The sequence below is a fragment of the Oculina patagonica genome, chromosome 10 (assembly GCF_052425735.1).
Source record: "Oculina patagonica isolate OP01 chromosome 10, crgOcupat, whole genome shotgun sequence".
Taxonomy (NCBI): Eukaryota; Metazoa; Cnidaria; class Anthozoa; order Scleractinia; family Oculinidae; genus Oculina; species Oculina patagonica.
The window spans coordinates 3884040-3909721 of NC_135767.1; the positions used below are offsets into that span (position 1 = coordinate 3884040).

The 25682-nt window shown below is 40.4% G+C and overlaps 3 protein-coding genes across 3 annotated transcripts in view; 2 read left to right on the forward strand and 1 right to left on the reverse strand.

The window, feature by feature from the left end:
• The window catches only part of LOC144628824 (uncharacterized), a 96221-nt gene that overhangs the window by 31085 nt on the left and 39454 nt on the right, over window positions 1–25682 (forward strand). The window contains exons 10-11 of the mRNA XM_078486937.1: window positions 1281–1358; window positions 1787–2092. Coding sequence (XP_078343063.1) covers window positions 1281–1358; window positions 1787–1980 — 272 coding nt within the window. The 3' untranslated portion in view covers window positions 1981–2092. The remainder of the gene's footprint in view (window positions 1–1280; window positions 1359–1786; window positions 2093–25682) is intronic.
• On the reverse strand, window positions 8625–22124 carry LOC144628646 (uncharacterized). Its single transcript, XM_078486789.1, is given in 13 exon segments — window positions 8625–9171; window positions 9652–9704; window positions 10380–12877; window positions 12880–13558; window positions 13561–14166; window positions 14169–15263; window positions 15685–15836; window positions 16166–17062; window positions 17439–17766; window positions 18571–18615; window positions 19576–20077; window positions 21647–21772; window positions 21896–22124. Coding segments are annotated over 13 exon segments (7188 nt in total). The 5' UTR covers window positions 21991–22124; the 3' UTR covers window positions 8625–9059.
• On the forward strand, window positions 22872–25329 carry LOC144628618 (queuosine 5'-phosphate N-glycosylase/hydrolase-like). Its single transcript, XM_078486754.1, has 2 exons — window positions 22872–23230; window positions 24344–25329. The coding sequence occupies exons 1-2, from the start codon at window positions 22877–22879 to the stop codon at window positions 25055–25057; spliced, it is 1068 nt and encodes a 355-aa protein (XP_078342880.1). The 5' UTR covers window positions 22872–22876; the 3' UTR covers window positions 25058–25329.

Genomic DNA, 25682 nt, shown 5'->3' on the forward strand with positions numbered 1-25682 from the left:
TACTGACTACAAATATCCGCCATTTTGGGGTTTGATTAGCCAGTATGCCGCCATTTTAAACAAGATGACGACACATGGTTGCCGTTTTGTTGCACAACAAAAAAAGTATTGTTTTCTGATAATATAGGCAAACATGTGCCGTTATATGTTCCAAAATGGTGGCGCACGGGAAATTTTAAATCCCAAAATGGTTGACATTTTTATCCAATTTATCTGTGTACTTAAATGCTTTTCCAATTTGTTTCAACGTTTCAGTTTAGACAATATTTCCAACATTTTAATGGTAATTTGCTCCAGCAGTGGAGGTTTCCTTTAGGGACTGGTCAATAAGTACCAGGGGGAGGGGTGGGCCGGAGCAATTGGAAAAGTGATGGTTCGAACATTTGTGACCCACCCCTTCCTCCTGGCTCAAAACTGATTGACCCACCCCTGGTAGGGGGTTAAAAATTACATGACCCACCCCCTTTGCTAAGGAACCAATCTTTTCTTTATTATCCGTTAAGGGTTAGAGGTTTTTGATTTGGCATAAGTTTTTAAAGTGCAATTCCCTACATATAACACCCTGATTTTCCCTGATGGACACTGCTGTTCCATGTACGTCTTTACCCGTTTCTTAACACAGCAAAGAAGAATGTAATTATCACTTCTTATACTAGTCTGTTGTAAGTTTTCCACATATTTCTGTGTGAAGTCCATGGGAAAATTTAGACACAAACATGCGAAACCTGAAACAGTACATATTATTTCATAAACAACTATTGAAGAGTTCATATTTTTACACAAAAATTGATAACAGAAACTACAACCACTGTCCATCATTCATATTTGCAAAGTGTTTGAGTTTACTGGTATTAAAAGGCTTAAAGCCCAGCGTGAATCTATGCAGGTTGAAGAGAGACAGGCAAACCTGATGTTATGATCACAAACCATCTAGGGGGGTCAGGGGGCATGCTCCCTCGGGAAATTTTTATATTTGGGCCTTCTGAAACCGCTAAAAATTTATTAAAAAATGCTCACACGGAAAAATTTATCAATTTTATATACTGATGAATACAGCTTTTCTTGGAACTATAACAGTTTAAAGTTAGTGTATAAATAAGATGACCCACCCCTTATGTGTAGATCAAAATTTCATAACCCACCCCTTTTCGAGGGCTCAAAAACTGATGACCCACCCCCTTTCTGCTCCGCCCCCCCCCCCTCTGTACTTTTTGACCAGTCCCTTACTGTACTCTACCCTTTAATTCCATGTATTTTTGTTTGAATGTGTGCCTCTGCAGGTCCCCTACTTCCTAAAGATCTTGATGTTCAGTATATTCCTCTTCAGCAGATTAGAAACCTGTCGGTGCATTTGTGTGGTAAGGACATGTCTTGTGTAGCATACAATGGAAATATTACAAAAAATAGAAAGTAAATTGGAGAGTACCGAGGATTTTAGTGGAATTTTGACTTCACAAGTTAAGGTTTGCGCCGGATACTTATTTATTTCAATTAAAAGTTTATTATACTTTTTGTTTGATTAAATTCTCTTCATATCGTAATGGTTAGGGAGTTGTACTATATAGTATTCTTCTATGCGCCAAAAAATACCCAAGGACAAAATCCCGTCCACGTAGTTGCATTTTTGTTCATAATTAATGAACTTGATGCAGTAAGTTGAACTATTGTATTGTGCTGTCAAAATGGCGGCCTCAGTAAGGAGGTGTGGAGCAAAGTTTGATGTGACTGTTCAGTTGAGTTGTGTTGTTGATTTTGGATAAGATGTAAAGTGATGTTTATTTTATAGGCGGAAACGAGTGGATGATAATTGCTGAGAGACTGGGCTTGACGCAAGCAGAGATCCGTTTCCTTGCAGGGCGAAGTCGTAATCCGTTTGAGGATGCAGTAATGCACATTCGGAGTCAGCAGTATTTGAATGTAGGACAGCTGTATGATGTGATGGTCAACTGTGGATTCCCGACATTTGCTAATTTGCTTTAAATAAGATGGATTTAACGTGACATTATGAAAATGTGTTCCAAATCTCAGACCCAAAACTCCTTCCGAAAATAAGCGCTCCCAAATATAAGCCTGTGGGTTTACCGTAATAGCTGTAGCGGCCAACTACGCTGGGCCAGGCCAATAACTCGTATTCATTCAGGTTTATATAAACACACATTTAATATCTCAACGTCTGAAACGACTGAAAGTACTGAAAGGACTGAAAGTACTGAAAGGACTGAAAGATTCGCTGCAACAAGAAAACGATACGCTAGCTTACAAACTTTGTGTACAATATAGAAATACGAGCAAAACAACCAAGCGAAAGCTGTACTTACAAGTTATTGTGCCTACATTCCATCGATCGCGGTACAAACTTAGAAATCCATTCGCTCACATGGCGAGAAGAAATGCGCCTACATATTCTTAGTCAGCGGTAATGACTACTTCATGAAGCGAATACGAAATGGAACTTGAAACTTACAATAGCTTTATCAACTCCCCTCACTATAAGACCTCTCTTACTAGCCCCCCTTTAAAAGTTATATTTTTTAATAAGCCCACCCCTCTATTAAGCCTCCCTCCATAGATGGCAGATCATGACAATCATTTGAACAGTACAGGAAAACAAGCACCACATTTACTTTTTATTGTTCGTTTTGAGTGAAAATGTGTTACTGATTTGATATCAGATAAGTTAACTGTGGTCATGATGGCGGTCGGTCGTGCGTGCCGAGCTCCGTAATTTTCAAGCGAGCTAAAGGCCTTGCGTTCACAAAATATGGTTTAAAATAATGAAGCAACAACACCTAGTGTAATAATCGCGGCCGAATTTTAACAACTTGTAAAATCTGATGGCCAAACGAACGGACCCAGAACGATTATCTCCGTTACAAATACAATTTTCGCCTAAAAGAAACAAGCTTCAAAGCGACGAAATGGTTTTCGGCGAACAAACTGGCGAAAATGTGTTACTAAACAGCACTAAAACGTTAGAAAGTCCACTTTATTTCTTTTATATGTACCCTCACTGATTTATGGTTTGAAGTCCCCCTCTCTATAAAGCCCCCTCCCCCTGGGGGGGTTAATAGGGCTTTTACGGTATATTTAGATAAAGCTCTCAAAAGAGATATAAGTTTTCCGATTAAAAGCCCCTTATTCCAGAGGCTGTTTTGTATTTTATGTTGTTCGAAAATGCTCAGAGACTGTAATGTTTGTTTCACGGCTCTATTCTTGCATGCATTAAAGAATTTCAGATAGTACCCCGTCCAAAAAAGAAATCCATAGATTTTTGAAACGCGAATTTCCTTCGAAAATAAAAGCCCATCTGAAAGGGAGGTTGTGCAAATGCAAACCCAGGGCTTATTTTCAGACATTTTTATGCTCCACTCTATAGAAAGCAAGGAATGTACAAATATGCTTCCTTAAAATGACATTTATTCAAAAAAGAACATTGAATCAGATTATTAACTGGTGTAAACGGAAATAACATCAAGTCACGCTTGGGGCTGTCAGTATCCAGCCAGCTAAATATATCACAAAAGTTTCACACTGACCTTTTTAAAGATATCAATGGCAGGCTGTGCTCCTGACTATTTGACCCGTAAGCTTATTAAGCGTGCAAATGTTGGTAAGCATACCATAAAGAACTTTCAACAGTTGACTGATCCTCTCGAACTGCCACTATCTGGAACTCCTTGAACCCTACTTAAAAACTCTGTAGATTTGTTTTTATTTTAAGAAAAAATTCCTTTGCTTTGATAGCTATTTTTAAGTTACAGGCTTCGTCCCCTGAAAGATCGGGCGTGCTTTGAAAACTTTGTTCGTGTTATAGGCTTTTGTCACCCAACGCTTGTATTGGGCGTAAAAGTTCTGAGGTAAAGAAGAACCTTTTAAATAAACGGCACGCAATGCATGCAAAAGCGATGACGTTCGGGTAAAGCAAGAGATGGAGATGCCTTCTCTTCATGGCTTGAAGTACAAAGAGGGGTACCTCAGGGGAGCATGCTGGGACCATTATTTTTTAATATTTTTCTGAATGATTTATTTTATGTCATTAAACATGTTAAGCTCAATCCTTATGCTGAGCACCCCAGGTTGTCAGGGCACTGTTTGGTGTCCGTCTACTAATTTTTAACTTCAAATTCTAATTTTAAACTCACACTGAATCAATTTTCCTTATTTCCCTAAATTTTACTTATCCTTTGAGAGAAACTATCTCGTCCTAAACATCACCAAAAATCACCCAAAAATTAAGAAAACACCGCAAAACAGATTCGTGTAATGAGCAGAGAGTTTTTGGCATTAAACCCAAGTTAAACAGTGGATAAACGGCCTTCAGGTGTACCCCGCCTTAATCAAAAATATTTTTTGTCCGTCAATTCACCTTTCGAATTCGGAGAGGATTCAAAAATGCAAAGCCCATCAACATTAGTCCTCATGCAAATCTTTGTGTCAACTTGAACAAAGGACAAGAAGTTGGAGGGGAGGGTAGATGGCAATACCCCTCAAAACCTTTATCATTATACCACAGCTCAAAATTGAAGCAAGAGGAGTAAATAATTGGACATTGTAGCTTGGCCGGAAACTTTATTAGGGCTTAATGCAATGACAAGGCAACAATTACTTCAACTAAGGTGATCCAGTGTGGCAGGAGTGCTGGTCACGTGACGAGTCCAGGCCCAAACTGCAACCCTAACCCTAAATCTAACCCTTACCCCAAAAACTCAACCCTAGCCCTAACCCATAAGCCCTAACCCTGCAACCCTAATCCAGACACGGTTATAGGTTAAGTGTAACCCTAGCTTTCACTCTGTGATGTCATAAGTTCTGGTCACGTGACCTCTATTGTTCTCCTTAAACGAGAATTGAGAAAATCTGAAATTTTGGCACAGGTTGAATTATGTACATTATTTTGGAATTGTTTCAGTTTTGGTGATCGCAATGAAATCGTCCTTCAGTGAAAAAAAAAAAAGACTTCTGTTGACAGAGTTATCGAAATTTTTTACGCGCGTCCGTTTGCCAGTGCGACAAGATTTTGTAATAAATTCGCCATTTTTCCTCTTCGAAAGCGAAACCAATTTTCTAATTCTCTTCAGATAAAGGTACCTTTGTCGGCAGCATTTCCAGTGACAATGAAAAAGTACGAGAAATTGATGCATTACTCAAACGAATATTTGTTGAAGTAAGGTTTCCCGCAATTCAAAGAATAAAAACGCGTGGGAATGTGTAGAAACAGTGAGTAACAATTTTTATTTAGTCAAGTACAAATAATGCGCAGTGTTGTATCTATTGGAATCCCGATTTCTTGGTTGGATTTGCTTCACTAAGTTGAACACCGCATTTTTACCCTCGATTCTTCGAATTCCCGATTTCTGGAACCAATTTTCTTTTACCTTGGTGGCTCGAGAAATCGGGATTTCACTGTAGCTGGTTATTGTGCCGAGTTAGTTGCTAGGGAAACCAAAATCAAGCGTCGTCATTGGTTTTCTTTTTACGATCTATAATCATTTAGATAATAAGCCTCATTTAACCAAATGACGTCAGGGGAACGCGCAAATTTCGTGTATTACATTTACCAAGAAAAAGGTTCAACAGAAAATACTCGCGGACATTTTACTCGTTTCTCGCATTTTTCCTTGTTCCTCGTTCGATGCCCGGAAAAATTACTACAAAAACTGTAAAATATCCTTGTGTACTACCTGTAAAACCATTGAGTAATGTATATATTTTATTTGTTTGTATTTTGACTAGACGAGCGCACTAATAGACTGCGATACAAGATATATGAACTTACTCTTTTATAGTAAGCAGTTTTGATTTATTATATTTTACTAAACTTTCATTATAATAACATTTAGTGCAACAAAAATTGAGCCATTCAATTGGCTACTGAGTAGCTAAATATCAGGCGTGATCTTGCGGTAATATAGAGAGGTTAAGCGTCGCATTTGTTTTTCCTACGAACGGCAACTGAAAATCACACTTACCCGTCTACCATAATTTCACTTTTGGTGTGAACAAGTGAATTATTTTCTATTTTTCTGAAATATTTCTTTTGATGTTTCCAGGAATAGCAACGAGACGTTTGCCGTTAGAACGGTTACGTGGTGCTTAATCTCTGTAATAGCTTTTTAGAACGTCTTATTTCTGTCTGGTTATTGGTAGAAAATTTAATTTGTAATACTGTATACATAGTTTTATAAACAATATATTTTGTTTCTGTCATTCGATTCGTTTTGTTAATTGTGACTTACTTACACAGGACTTCTATAGATATCATTTTACTTTGACAATAGTTAGAAAAAAAAAATTACCGTTTTCTCCCAGTTCCCACCCTTTCTTTAGTGGTCCCCGCTCTTTGTGCCATTTCTATTGCAAAATATTACAAAATGTTGCGAACCATTTTTAACCATTTTTCACGGTTCCCGTCACCTTGAGAATCCCGCTTACCGAAGACCGCCACGTTTCCTGCTGCTCTTCTCGCTTTCCCGCTTCGGTTATTCAAAGGAGGGTTAGCACTATCGACCGGATAACTCGTTATTCAGTGCTCAACCAGTTTTATCTTGAGGTCTCCGCACACGTGGAGACAAGACGAAGGGACATGCATGTCGCAGCAACATGTAGCAGCGACAAAATCATGTGTTGTTCACACTGCGGGGACATGAAGCAGGGACGTGTAGCGGGGACATGTAGCAGCAACAAAATCAAAATGTGTACACACACAAGTAACTGTAGCGGGGACATGCCCCAGGGACATGTCGCAGCGACACGTCCCCTCGTGTGTGCGGATAATTTTTGGCACGTGCAACACGAATTCCTGCAACATTTTGTCCCTGCGACATGTTGCACGACGTTCAACGAGTTGAATTCCGTGCAACATGTTGCAGGGACAAAACAGCTTCAAAATTCGTGTTGCGCGTGCCAAAAATAATCAGCACACACGAGGGGACATGTCGCTGCGACATGTCCTCGCTACATTTTCTTGCGTGTGTACATATTCTGATTTTGTTGCCGCTACATGTCCCCCGCTCCACGTCCCCTCAGTGTGGAACAACACATGATTTTGTCGCTGCTACATGTCGCTGCGACGCGTCCCTGCGTCTTGTCCCCACGTGTGCGTAGACCTTTAAGTTCATAAGCTAGAAGTCTACATCTCCTGTAATGGGCCTTGAGATATATCTTTACGAGAAGGCTATTTTTAGAACGGATTTTCCGCGAACTAGTAGCCAATCGCATTAAAGCATTTGCCGTTGGTGGCTCACTCGAAGTCGGGCGAGAAGCGCTTGCCTTCCGGTTAGACCGGCCCGGTTTGTTCGCCTAATTAGTTCCTTCGTCTTGACTGCCCACTGAAGCGTCGCTATCGACAAACACTTTCGGGCTAATGATGAAACACGGGCCTAAGGCGTGTCTAAATACTGTAGTTGATGTGCAAACTACAAATTTTATCATTTGGTTGACCAAAATAAACTTCAAAACCAAAAGTATTGTTTAACTTTATACGGAAGGCTTAGTGTTGCGCAGTTCCTTACACCTCTTCGTATGCCATAATTTTAATTTCAGCTTTTTTTTTCAAGGGGTTTCCCTTTCTTTCATACGCAGGAACACACGATATGGACAGCCCGTTATTACGGACTGTACATGTCCTCAGGTGTCTTAAACACACAGCCGGAGCTATCCGGTCTTACATGTTCGTATTGAGGAGGTTGCCTGTGACTGAAGCCTATTTCGACGCACGCAGAGCGCAAGCACGGGAGACTAAGCGAAAAAAGGATCAAAACATTTTAATCTTTAATTGTACTTCAGTTGCTTGCATTTCTCAGTATCTGTATACAGTCAACTCTCTGTTTAAAGACACCTCCATAAGACAGACACCTCCATAAGACGGACACCTGGTGATGGTCCCTGCCGTTTTTCAGTCATTTTACTGTAACTGAACTCCCTATAAGACGGACACCTCTATAAAACGGACAGTTGCCGGTCCCAAATGTGTTTGAGAGAGAGTTGACAGTAGTCTCGTGCTTGGCTTATGCTTTAAGTCGGTGTAAATGACGCACCCCTTTCCATCTCCCCGATCCCAGAGTGAGAAATTTTCGTCTTTTAATTCACTCTTCATTTCTATAGCCCTGGCCAAACGGTAATGCAAGTGGAACTTGCGTACAGACTAGCGTTGGCTGGCCAAACGGACACGCAAGTTTACTCGCAAGTGGACGCAAGTTGTCAAAAAGCCATTTAAATGCTACTGCGCGCGCTGCAATTCAGTACTTGAAAGTGAACAGCAAGACATGCGTTGACTTGCGTTGGGTGGCCAAACGGTGAAAGACTTGCGTTGACTTGCGTGCAAATGTGATCTCAACCAAAGCGAACGCAAGTCAACGCAAGTGCACGCAAGTCCTGGCCAAACGGAGACGCAAGTACTTGCGTCCACTTGCGTCTCCGTTTGGCCGGCCTTATAATCATCTTCCTATCCATTCTTCTAGCCAATTTAAGAACTGGTCAAGCAAGTTCACATATGGATCAGTCCACTTTACTTCGATGCGTTTATGCCCAGTTTTAGGAGGTAAACCCTGCCGCTGAATTTCATTCAAACCGCAGTTTGCGGTCAGCAGTAAACGAGACTCTAACGGTAATGGGTTTTGTCAAGATTAACACGGGAAGCACTGGAACATAAACCTTTATTTGGAAAAAAATTGATTGTAAAACTATTTTTAACAATAAAATGTAAAACGACACTAAATCATCAAGTTAACAAGCCTATTTCTCGCGCCCTGTTTGCAAAAAAAAAAAAAAAAAAAAAAACGCGAATAAACTTCCGTTGCGTAACATGGTCGCTAGAGCTTGCGAACTATTTGTCATACTTCCCATTTAATATTTTCTTGTAACTGGACTTTCTATGCTCCGTAATATTTACATACGTGACAGTAACACAACTAGAAGTTTTTACGATTACAATGCGCGACTTTATCAATTACGCCTGGTACCTCTCAGTCTGTCACACCTGTTGGTGTAAAGTAAGTTAGCAAGGACTGGACGACGAGAATGAAAACTAACTCTGCTGTAATATAATTGTTGTACTGCGTTCAAGTTCCAGGACGAGCCTGCTTTTCCAACTCTTGTACACATCTTCGCCCCATTTCCTGCAGGCTACGACGAACGGCATTCTGTAAAAGTCCTTCCAGTCTTGGATCGTTGCTGCCAAAAAGAGAATATCAACATCTTTGGTAACTACGACGGCGTGCGTTCTGTTAGCCCTGGCAATTGCATTCATCGCGTGAAATACGGCCACAATTTAACCTCTGGTAACAGACATCTCCCATAAAAAGACACTTAGTCATGGTCCCAGCCACATACAAACACTACAATTTTAACCTCTCATAAGCAGACATCTCTCCAAAGTGGACACTTTCAGGTACCAGGGGTGTCCGCTTACGGGAGGATCACTGTATTAGCATCCCTGAGATTAACAAGCGGTAATCTTTCGTCGTTCTCTGCGTTGAAGTTTCAAACGATCGAAATTCGGCTTAATCTTTGCAATTTGAATCAACTGGAAAAAAATCGACAGACTTTTCCAATCATTACAAAATTCCACGATTAATTTGAGCATTAGTGCCGCATGTGTACAAACGTTAAGAGTGCAAACATAATGAAAACAGCGGTGGTTTGTCCACATACCTTACTAACATCTTGACCACATTGATAACTGTGTGGCATTCTCTTTTGTACACCTACAACGAGAAAACGCCATGAGTTCAGTGACGTAAGACGTCTAAGACCAAAGCTACAATAAGTGACAAAGGTGTTGACACATTGTCATTTTAGGCCCTCAGGCTACTTTATTGTAAATTGGACCAATTTCGCCCTTTCGCCCCTCTTTCCCAGCCCCCCTTCCCTCGAACAATGTTGTAGTTTGTTTTTGGCGCTACAATCAAACAACATTGTATGGGGGAGAAGGGGTATTTTGGCAGAGTGATGAAATTTAAAAACTAGTGGTAAATTTGCCATAAAAACTGCAAGGCGAAGTCAATGTGTCAACTACTTTTGACTAAGATTGTAGTCATGCTGAGTCTAAAGTGGATGTTACGAAAACAGCAAACAATATTACACATTAATTGAATATATATCTTCCTTCCTTCTAACCTACAGACAGGCAAGAAATATATAACATAACATAACATAACACTAACTTTCTGGGTACCCATATTTACCGCGAGAAAATGTTCAGAGATTTCATCTGAATTATTCAGGACACGTGACTCGTGTTTTAGAGACCATCATCCCTCCCTGTACCGTCGTCCCTACCCTTCTCCTCGCTTAGCTATTGAGGTGTCACAAACAAATAATAATACGCTAAAACAGCAAGCACTCGACAAAGCATAGAAACAGTTCCGACAAGTGGTTACCTGCTCTATTTCTTCTTTCTTCTTCTGAAGTCGTTTCATCTTCAAAGCAACCCATTTACTGTCTTTTGCACTGCGGCTAGCCCTGCCGTCCATTGCGACCCCACTTGCCGTGTGCTCCATGTTATTGCAACTTTGAACTGTTGGAGTTTGATTACATGGTGAAAGATGTGGTGTCAAAGGGGACGTATTTCCGGTTTCACATATAGGCGGCAAACAGTCTGTTATGGAAGGGGAATAACTCTCATTTCCATTCATTCGACTGGTGGTGGGTGATAAAGTACACACCAATCCAACATTCTCGTTATTCGAGTCTTTCGCTGTAATCATAGTATCTTTGTCACCAGAGAACAGGCCACTCATCGCTAAACCATCACCTTGCATACTACTGATAGGGCGCTTCTCTGGACACATATCGGCACTTGAACGAGTGACTGTACATGTGGATGTGCTGATTTTCTTGGAATATTTCTCGAGGTAAGCAGGTCGTGACGTTCTTTTTACACCTCGATTAGACAGTGGAGTGGTTGGTATGAAAAGCTTTAGCGGCTTGCGCGGTACTTTACAAGGACGGGATGCCTCTCTTGCAGAGTCATGGTGGGTTCTCTTGTAACTAGGGCGGGGGGCTGAATCAGGCAGCACTTGCACAGTTTCATGAGGTAAAACATGCTTCTGAATTTCACTCAAATTTTCACTCGAGACATCTTTTTGGTTTTCACCTTTTTCTGTAGAAACTGTGTTTTCCTCCTGGGCAGAACTCTTTGGCAAAAGCGTTCCCTCAACGCAGAGTCCAAACCTACAACTCCCCCTGGCAGATGCCAAAACCCTCTTTTCAGTGAGCTCCGATGTTACAGAAATCTCACCTGGCTCACAACTAATATCACTGACATAAGATATCTCCCTTCCTGTTATTTGGCTTGGTGCCTGTTCACTGCTGAAAGATTGTTCAGTAGGCCAGTCTTTCTGTCTTGACTCAGAGGGCGCCTGAATACCTAATGACCGTTTATTTTCTAGAGCAGACCCCACTGGAATAGTATCTCCATCCGTATTAGAACATGGAACTACTGGCTCTTTATCAACACTGGATGTACAGCCTGTTACACCACAGTCTGTACAATTATCAAGTCCTTCTACAGCTAGTAACACATTTATGCCATCAAGCCTTGCACTGTTAGATGTAGTGCCGATTTTGAGGGCTCCCTGGTCACCATCTTGAGCCGAAACTTTTCTTGTTTCCAAAGGTGCATTACTGAGAAAAGATCCATCTGCAATCAATGGTTTAAAATGACCATCAGGACCTTTCTCTTCCTTCTTCTTGTTGAATTCAGCAGCCGAGATTGTTTGAAAAGGTGGTTGCTGTTCACAATGTTTTGTTGTATTTTTAAAGCCAAGAAGAGAGTTCTCACCCAAAGGCCAACTTTTTCCTAATGCAGTATCAAGAGATCGCGACCTCGGGGGCCAAGCGGTTTTGTAATTATTGGTTGCATAAAATATGCGGGGTTTGTGTTGAGCGCCACTGTCAGTATAAACGTCGTGCGTCTTTGTAGCGGTCACATAAACTACTTTAGGTTTTGTATCCATGGAGACAGACACAGGCAAACTTTGCGTTCTCTTTTGGCATCTCGACAAATGTTTATGACTTTCTTTACCACTCCCTTCTGTTGCAGAATTATCCGAGCAAACTTCACTATCTTTAACACCACTTTCTCCATTTTTACCACCGCTTGTGACGTCACGATTTTGTGTCAAATCTTTGTTCGGCATATTCACATCAATAAAATTGTCGGCTTGGTTTAATTCAACTCCGGATTTTGGTGAGCTAGAAAGCCTGAAGGAACTTGTGGTAGTGCCAATGCTATTACTGTTAATCGTCTGGTTGAAATGCGAACCCTCTGCCTCCTTGTCTGCGTTTCTGCCTCTCAAGTTGTTTTTACGTACATCAGGATAGACCACTTCCATCGTGTCACAAATGGATGTATCACACTCTCGTTTGTCACTCTCGTACGACACGTCCTCAGTGGTTGTGCTTAGTTCTACATCACCTTCACTCACGTTCGTTGGGTGACTTGGAGAATAAAGAGATGTATCATCTTTGGGGATTGGGGAACGAAGTTCGTCGCTTCTCCAGGTCGGACTACCGGGAGAATAAGGCCTACACCCATCATTTTCTATGGTGTTTGTGTCGACAAGGATTGGTGGCCCTGTGAAGTGATCTTTGCGCTCCTCGTCTGAGGAAATCTCCATATCAACATGGTCGAAATCTTCGGCCACCGAATTCTGACTTCCTTTCACATGCGGATTGTCGTGACTGTTATCAAGGGATGACGTGCTTGGCGAGTACTGAACAAGGGCCACACTCGAATGACAAGGTTCTGAGCCTGTCCTAGAAGAATAACGCATTTCGGTATAAACAGGATTGGGTTTAGATGTTTCGCCATTCAGTTCCTCTCCTTGGTTGCTGAAATTACATCTTGCATCTTCAGATATGTTAGTTACATTACTACAACGTTTGTTGTCGAACGCTTCTCTTGGATTACTTGATCACCCATGTAAGATGAATTCTTATCTAATTGATGACTTTTCTGTTCTGTATCTCTCGTATAAACGCCTCCATCTTCTGCAGTGTTGCTCTCCTTCCTCGCGTTATTGAATGGATTTCCATTCTTGGAGCAATACACCTCCAGTTGCGTGACACAGCTATCCTTCACGTTATAAACGTCACGCTCTTTGTTATTATATTTCCGTTCTTTGCTGATGAAATCAAAGTTCTTCATGCAGTGTCGTTCTTCTTTTGCTTTGTTACCAGAACTCATGACATCTTTACTCTCCGTATCACAAACTTCTTGCTGTGTATTAGAGGCATCTTGTTTTAGGTCATTGGCACCCACTACAGCATCCTCAATATTGCCATCCTTTCTGTTTGAGTTATTACCTACCTGGTTATGCATCTTTTGTTGCGTGTCACTCAGGACACCCTCAATGCAGACTTGTTCTGTGTAAGTGGCATCAAATTCACCGTCATACGCATTGCTCTTCTCACTTTTCGAGTTATAAACGTGGTCAATGTCTCTCTGGTCATAAACTTCTCGTTGCGTGACCTTGGCACCTTCAAGGATATACACTTCCTCTTTAGTGAACATAGTATTCTTCTCGCCTTTAAAATAATTCACAGTATTTTCCAAAATTCGGGAACTTCCAGCACTGCATTAGTGACGTCAGTTGTTACATCACCCTTGCCATCAATATGTGTTGTCAAGTGACACCTTTCCATGCTGTAGGCTTCCTTATCAATATTAATAATTTCTTGGTGATGAACGCCGTTTTCAGTCTTAGAGACACACTGTTTCTTTTCTGTATGGATATCAACTTCCACTTTCTCAGTGGCGCATACAGCCAGTTTTCCACTATTATCACAATAAGGATCTTCCGTGTTATAACTTCTCTGTTTTAAGGCATCTGCAGTGGCCTCAATGCTGCAAACGTTAATTTGCGAAAGAATCACTTCACGTCTTGAGTAATTGACGTTCCCATCATTGCCTACTTCAGAAGTTTTCTGCTCTGTGGTTGTAACATTAGGACTGGCATTCTTCATAATATCCTCTTCATTCCCCCTATCAGCGATAGTATTTTCCGTGTTGTCCAATTCCCCTGGGGCACAAAATAATGTATTTGATAGAATTACACCTGGTGACGTGTTGTTAGGCTGAGAGGAGATTTTCACATCAAACTTTTTGGAATTACCACTACTTTGTTGTATATTCGCTGCAAGTTCTTCTGCAGATGATTTCATCACCGTTGTCTTTCGCCAATTGATTGGTTCTGAAGATGTCTTCGACACTTCTTCTGTCTTGTCTTCATAGTGGATTTGTTATTTGAAGAACTACCCCTTTCAACTTCACGACAGTTCTCAATTATGTAGCTTCTCCTTGCTCTATGCACGTTTCTGCCCTCCCCGCAAACGGCAAAATTCCCTGGAAGGAATGCTCCTTGATCTTCGTCCAGCTTAGGTATACTTTCTTCAACTGGAGAAATTTCCATTTGAACATATTGCAAATTTGTTGACATCATTTCATTGCGTGTATCATTTTCTGTGCAGTTCGTATTGTCTTTCACGTGGCTGTGGTGTAAGGTGAACTCATGAGAATCACGATCCAGCTCTTCAGAAGATTCATCTGTAGTTGTATGTTGGTCACTGTGGCCTTGTTCTTGCATAAAGTCCACATCTTCTACCACTTTGCCAATAAAATCCCCTTCACTCGCCCTCACAGACCCCTTAGAAAGAGTCATCTCAGTGTCGTGAACTTTGTCCGTCTTCTCAAAGTCATCTACAATAAAGGTACAGTTTTTCTTTATATCCAAAAAGCCGTGGTTCTCCGGTGAGCCCTTCTCAGTTTGTGCGCTTTTCTGTTCATAATCTGAGTTCTCCTCAGAGAAGTCATTGCTAGTGTCAAATTCCGAACCATTTTCCAAGTCTACATCTGAACTACCATCACAGTATTGAACTGCTAACTGACCAGTGTCATGTTCAGGAGAAGTGATTTCTCCTTCAGGCGTTCCTTCTACAGTGCTCCAGCTCTCGTCTGCTTCACTCGCACAACTAGAATCCTTAGCTGTATCCACTGACTGCAGATTCGCGGTCACTCTAGCTGCTGCCTTTTCCTGCTCCTGGCAACTCTTTTCACTAAGACGAGACCCTTCAGATTGCCCAGTGGGCTTGGTCACGTGGCCTTTTACACTGTCGACACACTTACGTGGAACGGAATTAACACTATTCGGTGCATTATCTTTTGGTCTTCTCAAGGATATATTACCCTCCGCCAAAGTTGCCGCCAGGTCACTCAACAGACGATCTGCTCTTTTTGTGGTTGTCTCCTTTCTTGTCCTTTTCTTTCTGTGGGCAACAAAAATGTGCGCACTGATGTCAGTAGGCTTGAGAAACACAGTGAATGTTTAAGCCAAAACTTGTAACCGTTACGTGATATTAGCATTATTTATGGTCGAAAATGTTTCAGTAACGTAGCAGCACTTATGAGCTTGTAATTCTACTGTGCCTCTAGTGTACCAGCTGCTTTTTTTTGGGGGGGGGGGGGGCTAGGAGCATTTTTCCTGTTGTTTGTTCTATTGTCCTCTCGAAGGGTAGCGAGCCATTAATGTGCCGACACCTTGCCAGAGCTGCTCTACCCCACCCAAACTTTTCAGCCAGATGTGTTGCTATATTAAGATGTTAAAACATCTCTGATCGAACAGTGCAAGTATTTCAAATACTTACGAGGTGAATCAAATGACTATTCCAGGCGACATTGCATACCTGTCTTGATTTTCTCTTCTGGTTCGGAGAAGGTTGCTTCCTGCTTTCACTTGTTGTCTTAACCCTTTTCTTTCGGGTGGAATCACCATTTCCATTATCAGGATCCGAATGGGTTGAGGCATTATCAGAATTATCCTGGCTGATTTTTCTCCCTGTAAACAAGAAAACATACATTTTGTGAGATAATTTTGTGGTAGTTTGCCGTGATAAATGGTTAACTGTTTTTCTATTTATTCATCCTTTCAGTGATGGAGTCACATTGAACTGTCATTCCTAACTAGACTTACTTACTTACTAACTTATTATTATTAGATCCCACCCCCCCCCCCCCCTTATTATCTTTTCAGAGAAAGCAACACAAATTAAGAGCAGGTCAAAATAAGTAGTACTCCAAAGTTTAAACACGCTACCTTGATGAGCAGTTTTAACAACTTGGAGTGGCAACACTTTATTAGCAGCCATAGTACAGATGCAAACTTACTTCTTTTAGTTGTCTCTGTTTCATCTCTTCTTTTCTCATCGTCGTACGTACGCCGTTTCCTGTTTGTGCCTTGAGTGGAAGCAGAAGACTCAACCGAGCTGTATGAGGCAGGCGATTTGTCAGGCTTATCTGGAGAAGTTTTTGAGCCTCTATCCGAATGTTCTTTACTCTCCTCTCTATCTCTTACTCTTAGTGACGAACGTTTTCTTTGCTGGTGTAACATCAGAGAACGCCGAAGATCACTACCTCTTCTCCCACTGTTTCCACTCTCATGACTCCTTCCTCTCAACAAAGGCACCTTGGCATTTGGGTTTGGGGAATAACTTCGACTGTCCCTTTTCCTTCGCTCTAAGCCGTGTTCATGTAAGGACTTACTTGATCTTTCACTGCCTGGTGAGGTTCTGTGAACTTTAAAACCAGAACTCCTTTCCATTGACGAACTTCTTCTGCTTCCCATGTTAGCAGAGGACTGTCTTTCCCTGGCTGGGGAAATGCTGTTACGTCCTCTGTTTGAATGAACCATCTTATAACTTATTTCTGATGAAATTTTCACGTTTTTGTCCATGAGAAGGGACCCTCGGTGACCATAGACCTTAGGACGAAAGTTTACAGGCGAAGCACTGTGGCGACCTCTATCCTCAAAACGGCTGTGAGTATTCCTTAACCACTCATCTGATCGTGGTCTCTCTTCTAACAAAGCTGTAGCTCTTCGTCCAGTTAACTCTCTAAACTTGTCGCAAATTTGTGGTTCCTGTGCCCATGGGGTGTCTTTGGGTGTGTCTGTGATGACGTCTGGGTCAGAAAGCTTCCTCCTAGTTAGGTTGCTAGGGGCAACTGTCTCCCATCTTGGCCACTGCCTTGTTTCATCCAATAAAGGCGAACTACTTCGACTGCCTTCTATAGAAAAACAAAAAAAAAAAGCGCATGAGATGCTATGGCTGTTTCATTCATTTTAGGTTACTTGATTACAACAGATACGCTAAACCAAAATGTAACAATTTAACCCTTTAAGTCCCAAGATTGACAACAGTATAAATTCTCCTTACTAATTCCCATACATTTCTTTAAATGTTTGTTCTGAGAATTTAGTCGGTACATTAAGACAATATCCTCCAGTTGATATAATAATAATAATAATAATAATAATAATAATAATAATAATAATAATAATAATGGTCATGATGTTGATGATTATCTTTATTTTCATCCCTTTTTGTTTGACAATGTATTGAGATTTAAAGGAGAAATTAGATATCGAGAACCCTTATCCTACCTTGATTCCTGGCCAAGAAATCTTGTGTGTCAGTGAAGTCCCTGTTGTTATGCCACTGCCTGTTCGTTGAACACAGATCTTCACTTCTATAACTCCCAGTGTAAGACGTTTCTTCATCTGTATCTTCAAATTGTTTCTCACTGTAGGCAAAATGGCTGTCATCACACTCTTCTCTCAAATGATCTTCATATAGCTCAGAGTAACTATCATATTCATCAAAATTGCTCTCGTAATCTTTTGCATCATCTTGATCAACAAAGAAATGGTCTCTCCCATGATGCTCTTCCCTTTCTTGCCAGTGGCCTTCCTCATGTGTATATGACAATTCCTAATGTACATCAGATCAGAGTGGATTATGGTTGAATAAGATATTGGTTGATGGATATGACCACCGATATGTATTTAAAAGAACAAAAGGAAATTTATGGTAGTTTTCCCTTTATGAATTGCTGATAAATCACATAATCATGGCAAAACAAGGTACGGTACATATAGTACATAGATTTTCATCTTGCATGTCTAGATATACAAGTATAACCCTCTGATTAATTTCTACAATGCGCTTTATCGCCAGTAAATTTATAGGAAAAAGCCTACATAGTTAACCTGGCGTAGCTGCAATTGAAACAAATGTAAGTTGATTGGTTTATGTATTTTTTAACTCTAGTTAGAATTGAATAAGGTGACTTCATTTGTCTGTTTTGTGCTTGCCTACAAAATCGGGCGACAGATATCAAATCGGACGGGTATATACACTGATACCCGTCGTCCGATTTTACCATGTGATGCGTTTTGTCCAATGAGCATGCACAAAAATTAATGGGTGGGTTATAAATAGTACATACATTTTCATCTTGCATGTCTAGATATACAAGTGCCAAAAATTACTGGTCTTTCTCTTTCGTGTCATTGTTCCAGTGAGAGCAAGGTGTGGCAGTAAGGTGCAAATTCATCAAGACACCTTTGATTTAGCTCTAATAAGTGTGGGTAGCCACAAACTAGCTGGTCTGATTGACTCTCAAGTTCCAAACCCATACACGATGTACATGCGTTAACTCTTGCTACACACTGCAGTATATTACTTTTAATTTTAGTTCTGAAAAATTGCAAATATTTCAAGAAAAACACCTACCTGGTAATTATCCCTGTTCTTGCCACTGGTCTGCCAGTCAGTGTACTAATTTTGTAAGAAGAGAAAAGCAGAATAGTTGTGACTTCACTAACATGTGTTTCCCACACTCAATCAGTGGTTTAAAGTTTAGTAATTTTTTTTTTTTTTTTTTTTTTCTAATTTTTCTTTACCATACCAATTGGCCATTCCAGAGTTGCAGAGGGAACTAGGGCTAGTTTCACATTTTAACCAATCGATAAACAGCCAACACTTCATGAAAGATCACATGGAGATTGGTCATTTGAACAAGTTTATTGCTTTTTAGTTGAACAGAGACCAAGTTATGGACCTTGAAACATGGTTCAAAATCCATAGAAACGTCTCCGTAATTTCGAGACAGCATCCCCTAAAACCATATGCTTTTGAGGGACACTATCTCAAATTTATAGACGTAGATATGAATATTAATTTTTTGTGATCCTGTCAGTTAATTGATTGGTTAAAATTTGAAGCTCTTTCCCGTTCCCTGCACAACTCCGAAACGGCCAATTTAGTGAAAAGCAGACAGCTGAGGAAAATAAAGAAAATCATTTATAAGGAAATGTTGCCTTGATGTCCCATGAAATTCTCATAAATAAAATTACAATATTTTGAGAGGAAGCCAAATCAGCCCTAGCTAGTTTTCACGTGGGTCCTCTATCCAGGTCAAAATTGAATTATAAGAAATGCTGGTTTTTCACGAGGGAGGAAAACAGGAGTACCCAGAGAAAAAACCCTAAAAACAAGAACGAAAACCAACAAAAAACTTAACCCACATATGGCACCTGGCCAGAACTGAACCCGCGCCACATCAGTGGAAGGCAAGGGCTCTTAACACTGTGCCATCCCCATACCACCCAAATAATATTGAAAACTTAATGGAAATTGTAAAGGAGAATAACCCCAATTACTACAATTTCAGGGGACAGCTGAGATAGTATAGTGGTTCCTAGAAGCAACAATACTTATTATTTGAGGTGTACTTACCTCTTCTCTTTCATAGTTTTCCCTTTCTGAAAAATTTTCATTGCCGCCGCTGAAGTCAGAGTCCCATCCAGTCTGATCCCCTTCAAACATTGGATATCTTCTTTCCCTCTCTCCATCACTGCTCCAGTGTTCATGTAAATACTCCTCACTACGTTCTTTATAGCTAAAATTCTCACTTGTGTTATATCTCTCAGTCAAATTGCTTTCCCGATACTCTCTAAAATTATCTGGATCCTCACTACCAGTAAATTCCTTTTCATCATTATAAGATAGAGTATCTCTTGACATGCGGTTTGTATTCACTGAATTCTTCTCCCTTGAAAAGTCATTGTTATGTCTTGGGGATTTTTCCATTTCTTTGTCAAAGCTTCTCTTGACATCCCATCTTCTATCACACAAGGTATTGGTGTTTCTGTTAAATTTTCCCTCATGTGCCATGTTTCTTGGTACTCTCCAAAAACTCATCTGTACTTTATGTCCATAAATGTGTTTTCCACTGAACCTTTAGTATAAAATATTTTTTTATTAAACATGACAATAAAAAAATACTACTGTTGTATCAATACAGTAAACTTCCACCCTGTGGACACCTTGCTATTAGTAAAGTCTAGAGCCATGCAGCCCATACTATAAGAGCTTATCCCAGTTTCTGTAGCATTAAGTGGCAAGAAATATTTATACTCCCCCCTGAATGGGATGCTAGTCCATCACAGGATACCCCCCCCCCCCAGCATTATTTCGCCTGTACCCATTTATATACCTGGGTGTAGAAAGGCAGTATTAGAGTAAAGTGTCTTGCCGAAGAACACAACACATTGACCCCAGCCAGGGCTTAAACCTGGACCGCTCGATTCGGAGTCCGGTGCACTAACAGGGTCTGGACGGGTATTTTCGGGATCAGGAGACAAATACGGTGCTGGAGGGAAAATGCAAAATATCTGACGGGATTCGGGATTTGACTGCTCCCAAGCAAGTGGGATAGACTAAAATTTGGGCACGGGATGCGGGATTTTGCCTGTCTTTGGGAAATCGTCACAACTAGAATAAACGTTCTAACAGAGAAAGCGAATCTGACCTGGCCGACGCTAAATTGTGTCTCATTCCAAATCCACAAGGCAGGCAGTGGCGCTGAAATGTTTTCCCTGAGAACACAAGTTGCGTAGCAACATCTACATCTTTCTTTATTGGCTTTTGCAGAAATAGCCTATTGTTATGCATTTTGAGGAAAGAAAAAATGGGATTTCGGGACAGTGATGAAAAAAGTGCGACTGCGGGATTCATGTGAAAAAGGAGCAGGAACACGGGATCAGGACCCCCGCTTCCAGACCCTGCACTAACCATTAGGGCACTGCGCCTCCCACCTCCACCTCGCTATCATGGACACCGTTATTATGGACACGAGTTGAATTCCCAGTGAATGAGAATTGCTGAAAATAACACCTGCATATTACAGACTTTTTCTGTTACAGACACCAAACTGTGATGTCTGTTATAGTGAGAGTTGACTATTCAAGGTACAGCGGTGCACAGATATAAACTCCAAAATAGTAATAATGTTTTTGGTTCATGAAATTTCTTGGCTTGTCATCTTGGGAAAGCTAAGGTGGGGGGGGGGGGGGGAGGGTAAGTGGCCTTATGGAGTTTTATTGTGAAGAAGTAATTTTGTGACGTCACGGCGACTTGTTAAAAACAATGACATTTCACTCCTTTGGGAAAACCAATATGGCTGCCTTCAGCTTTACATTTAAAACCCCTGTATTAATTAAACCTTCTGGACCTTGAAAGGAGACAATAGTTAATTAATCCTAAGGTAAAAGTAACACATCAACAACAGCGATCTACGAAAAATGTGTCTTCTTCAGTAAACCGGGCTCCGCTTTCGAGATAAGTGAGTCAGGTGTCATTTGTCAAAACCGCATGGTCGCGAATGGATACGAATACGTTACAAAAGCAATTAAAAATTAAGTTATTTATAAGGTACTGCTATTTTTGTAAACTGTGTAATCAATGCTTAATATATATTCCAAGCAAAAGGATCATTTTTAGCGGCATGACTGCAGCTAAAGCCTACCTTTCAATGACATTTTCCGCGACTGTAGCAGAATCAAATTTTAGAGTGATGAAAGACCAGCGCTTGTCCTTTGAAAAAGCTGTCATTTGTATGCAGCATTCTCCTACCTTTTCTTGAAAGAACTTCCTAACAAGCCAATATAACATCAAAGCACAAATCAATATTAAACAAACTGAATGAACGAAATCAATATTAGCTTCCCATACACGACAAAAATCTGTGTGCTTGTTGATAAGCTCAAGTTTATACCTCACGTCGGAAACATTGACACCAGAGTTTGATGGAAAACCTTTGATGAAGACACAATCTCGCACTTCTAAGAATTCACCACCTAGTAAGGGCATTATTTACGCTGTCATAAAACGAACAGCTTGAAAATGAAGGGCAGTAACTCACAAATCGTGGCGTTTCTCAAACGCGAAGACGCCTTCGCCACCGGATACTAACAACAAATGTCACCTTTTTTCACGGATCGATTTCACACGTACCACTCCACGCTGAATCGCGCGGCCTATAAAATTAGATCTTGCATTTAAAAAATATGTATATTATTTAGTAAAGGAAAGTGAAAGAGGGAGATTCCCCTAGTCGTAAATAAATATTTTATTGGATTATAAAAATATACAAATTTTTATATACAAATGACTGTTCAGATTCACAATGACCTCGCCTCCCCTCCCCCGAAAAACGCGTTTGTTACTTAGCTACCCCTCCCCCAAGAAAGAAACGGCTTGCTTACTCTCGCCACGTGCGCGATAAGGATGGGCCGATACAGGTTTTTCAAAACGATACGATATCGATACGATATTTGCTTTTTTTCTCGATATCGATATCGATATCGATATTATGACGTCATTTTCCGTACTGACGTCATTGGTATGTCACGTGATTTGTCTGACCATACAAAGGACAGTCCTGGAATTATAAATATTAGCCAGGAATGTTGATTTTGGTATTTTTGTTTCACTGTGGACTAGATCAAGTCAAGGCAATAGAAAAATCAAAATATTGACAAGAAAATCAATATTTGTTTGCGCAAAAGTGCATTTTTAAACCTCAGGTGCTGACCAGAAAACCGCAGGCTCAGGTCACGTGTGCAGTATCGAAAACGTATCGAAAGTGCGATATTTTTCGAAAGTATCGATACTTTTCAAAATTGTCAAAATATCGATGTATCGAATATTTGGTATCGAGTATCGGCCCATCCTTAGTGCGCGATATTTGTTGAAGATGCCGGTCGAAGACAACATGTCTACTTCAAAACCGCTAAGCCCTCGAGAATCGGCTAAATTTATATCATCTAAAAGCAAGGATGTTTCTATATGCGAACAAGGTGTAGAAGAAGCGTCCAAAATCATCTTTGATTGCTTTAAATCGAAGAAATATAGCTTTAAGATGTGGAAAGAACATGAATTGCATCCAAATGAAATGACAAACGAAACTTTGGACTGGATCGTTGTATTGGACACGTTAAACTTTTCTTTCTGGACCGATGAAGATGTCGAGCCGTGGACTGTACGCTTTGAAGGAAAGAACCACACAGGGTACTGGGCTCTATGTGCTTCCATAAACAGAGCTCTCAAGGTATTGAGAAACATTTTAGTCTTTGAAGGTCTTGTCACAAAACAATATTACCCCATAACATGCAAGAACTTTATATAAAATTTTCCTAGTCAGGTTGTTGTATGTATATTTTGTTTTATACTTTAAAGGGTTGTTATGAAAGACACTGATGACACTTAGGTATATTTTGCCTTGGGATTGGGTGTACAGGGATGGGGGGGGGGGGTGTCAGAGTTCCCACTTCCCATTATTTTTTTCACCTTCTTCCCCTGTCCATCCCTTCCACTCCTCTTCTAAAGCTGGCCACACAGTAGAGCACCTAGCTGCCCATTTGCTCAGCAGATGTCTCTCGTGTGCGGACATTTTCCATGAGAATTTTACCTTGCGAGGTCTTGTGGAAAATATCTATCAAGTTTGATATTTTTTGCCTCAAGAGAAAAAATCCTCAATGTGTGCAGGCAACGTGAGCTACTTGCTCAGCCAGAAATATCAACTGACCAATAAATACATGCAGAACGCTCACATGATTTAACTTGGTGGACTCTGAATCAAACTTGCTAAGCACTTTCCTCACTGTCTGCGATGAAATGTGCAGTGAGTAAATGGCTGAGCAAACACGCACGAGAGGCGAATAGCTCAGCTAGTTGCTCTAGTGTGTGGCTGGCTTAAGATTTTAGAAATCCTGCTTACCAACATTTTTCTATCCTCACTTGCTCCTTTTCTGCTAGGCTCCCACCACCCCCTGGTAAAACCCCCCTTCACTATTAAAATGGGAGAAATACCACCAGAAAGGGGAACTAAAAACTAAAAAAAATCAGTTGTCTTGTCTTGTGAGCCACAGAAAGGGTGGGGATGGGGGCACTTATTTTATGTAGGGAATCTCCACCCACAGAGCCAAACCCTAAATTCATTCTCTTTAAAAAAGCAATTTTGGCAGGAATGGTAACCCTTTCAAATACCTACAGTAGAAATACTGCATCTATTTTCTACATGTTTCACTTATTAAAGTCTCTTAAAATATTTTATCAACTACTGTTTGGTGGGTCTGTTCAAGACATTTCAAAATATGGTCCTTTAAAATACCTAAATGGCAGTTTTTCCTTATCTAACTATGTAGTTTCTTTTTGTTGTTAGGAGGGAATCCCCATCACAACGCCATCATACTATGCTAACATCAGCAAGAACGAATTGCAGCACATCTTCAGATCAGAAACGCCAACTGAAATACCACTTCTTGAAGAAAGGGCCAGTAATTTAAATGAAGTTGGCAAAATACTTGTAAAGGACTACAAGAACTCATTTGTGAATCTGTTATCACAATGCGACAACAGTGCAGAGAAGCTTCTTGGCCTGATCACAAGTACCTTCAAATGTTTTCAAGATGAGTCAGAGTTTGAGGGCAAAAAAGTTTCTTTTTACAAGCGTGCACAAATTTTGGTCTCTGACATCTGGGCTTGTTTTGAGGGGGAATCATTGGGACAGTTCTCCGACATAACTTGCCTGACCATGTTTGCAGATTACAAAGTGCCGCAGTCATTGTTACATTTGGGGATCATGAAATACACTGACGAGTTAATGGAAAGGTTAAAAAGAGGGGAGATAATTCCTGCTGGAGATAGATTAGAGCTAGAAATCAGAGGAAACTCTATCTGGGCAGTGGAACAAATTTACCAGAAAGTGAAAGCAAAGTCCAAGATGGATGCAGAATTCAGTTTGTTGTCTCCAGACAAACTTGATTCAGTTATAAATTCTGTTATCATTGATTTCTACTTGTGGGACTTTGCCAAAGAAAAGTTGGAAGGGTTGACTGAGTTGCCATGTCACAAAACAAGAACCATATTTTATTGATAATTTAGTCTCAGTGTATTCATCAAATTTAAAGACTTTGTTGTGCAATGGCAATGTGCCTCTCAAAAAACTTACTGGTACAAAGATGATGGTTTTGAGCTCTGAAAGTATAAAATTCAGTATTCTTAGAGACCTGGTAATCTATATAGTCATTCATGTTCAATTTCTTGGTCGATTGTTTGAAAGCTGATTAACACTATACCAGGATTACAAGTTGATTGGGGTTTCAATTTCTCTTGGGTTTTTTTAAGTGTTTTTGTTGCATATGTTTTGTAGAGTTTGACATTGTCGATGTCAAAACTGGAAATAAACAGAAAAACTCAAAATGCACACTAATCCGGGATAAGCTTAATCATGCTTTGAACAAACCGAGTCAGATTGTTTTCTTTTGGCTGTATTCTGTATTAGTTTTCATTTGGAAAAAAAAGCAAATTCAAACCGGGGTTTTTTGATTGTTAGTTGTAAACAGAAAGTAGTTTTTGTAGTTTGCCGATATAACATGCAGATTGCTCTTTGTTTGGTAATTAGTAAGAAGATATTAAGTGATGCATATTTAACACTGGTACATTACTCTCCTTTTTAACATTTTATTTAATATTTAAGCATTTAATACATGGCCACTTTA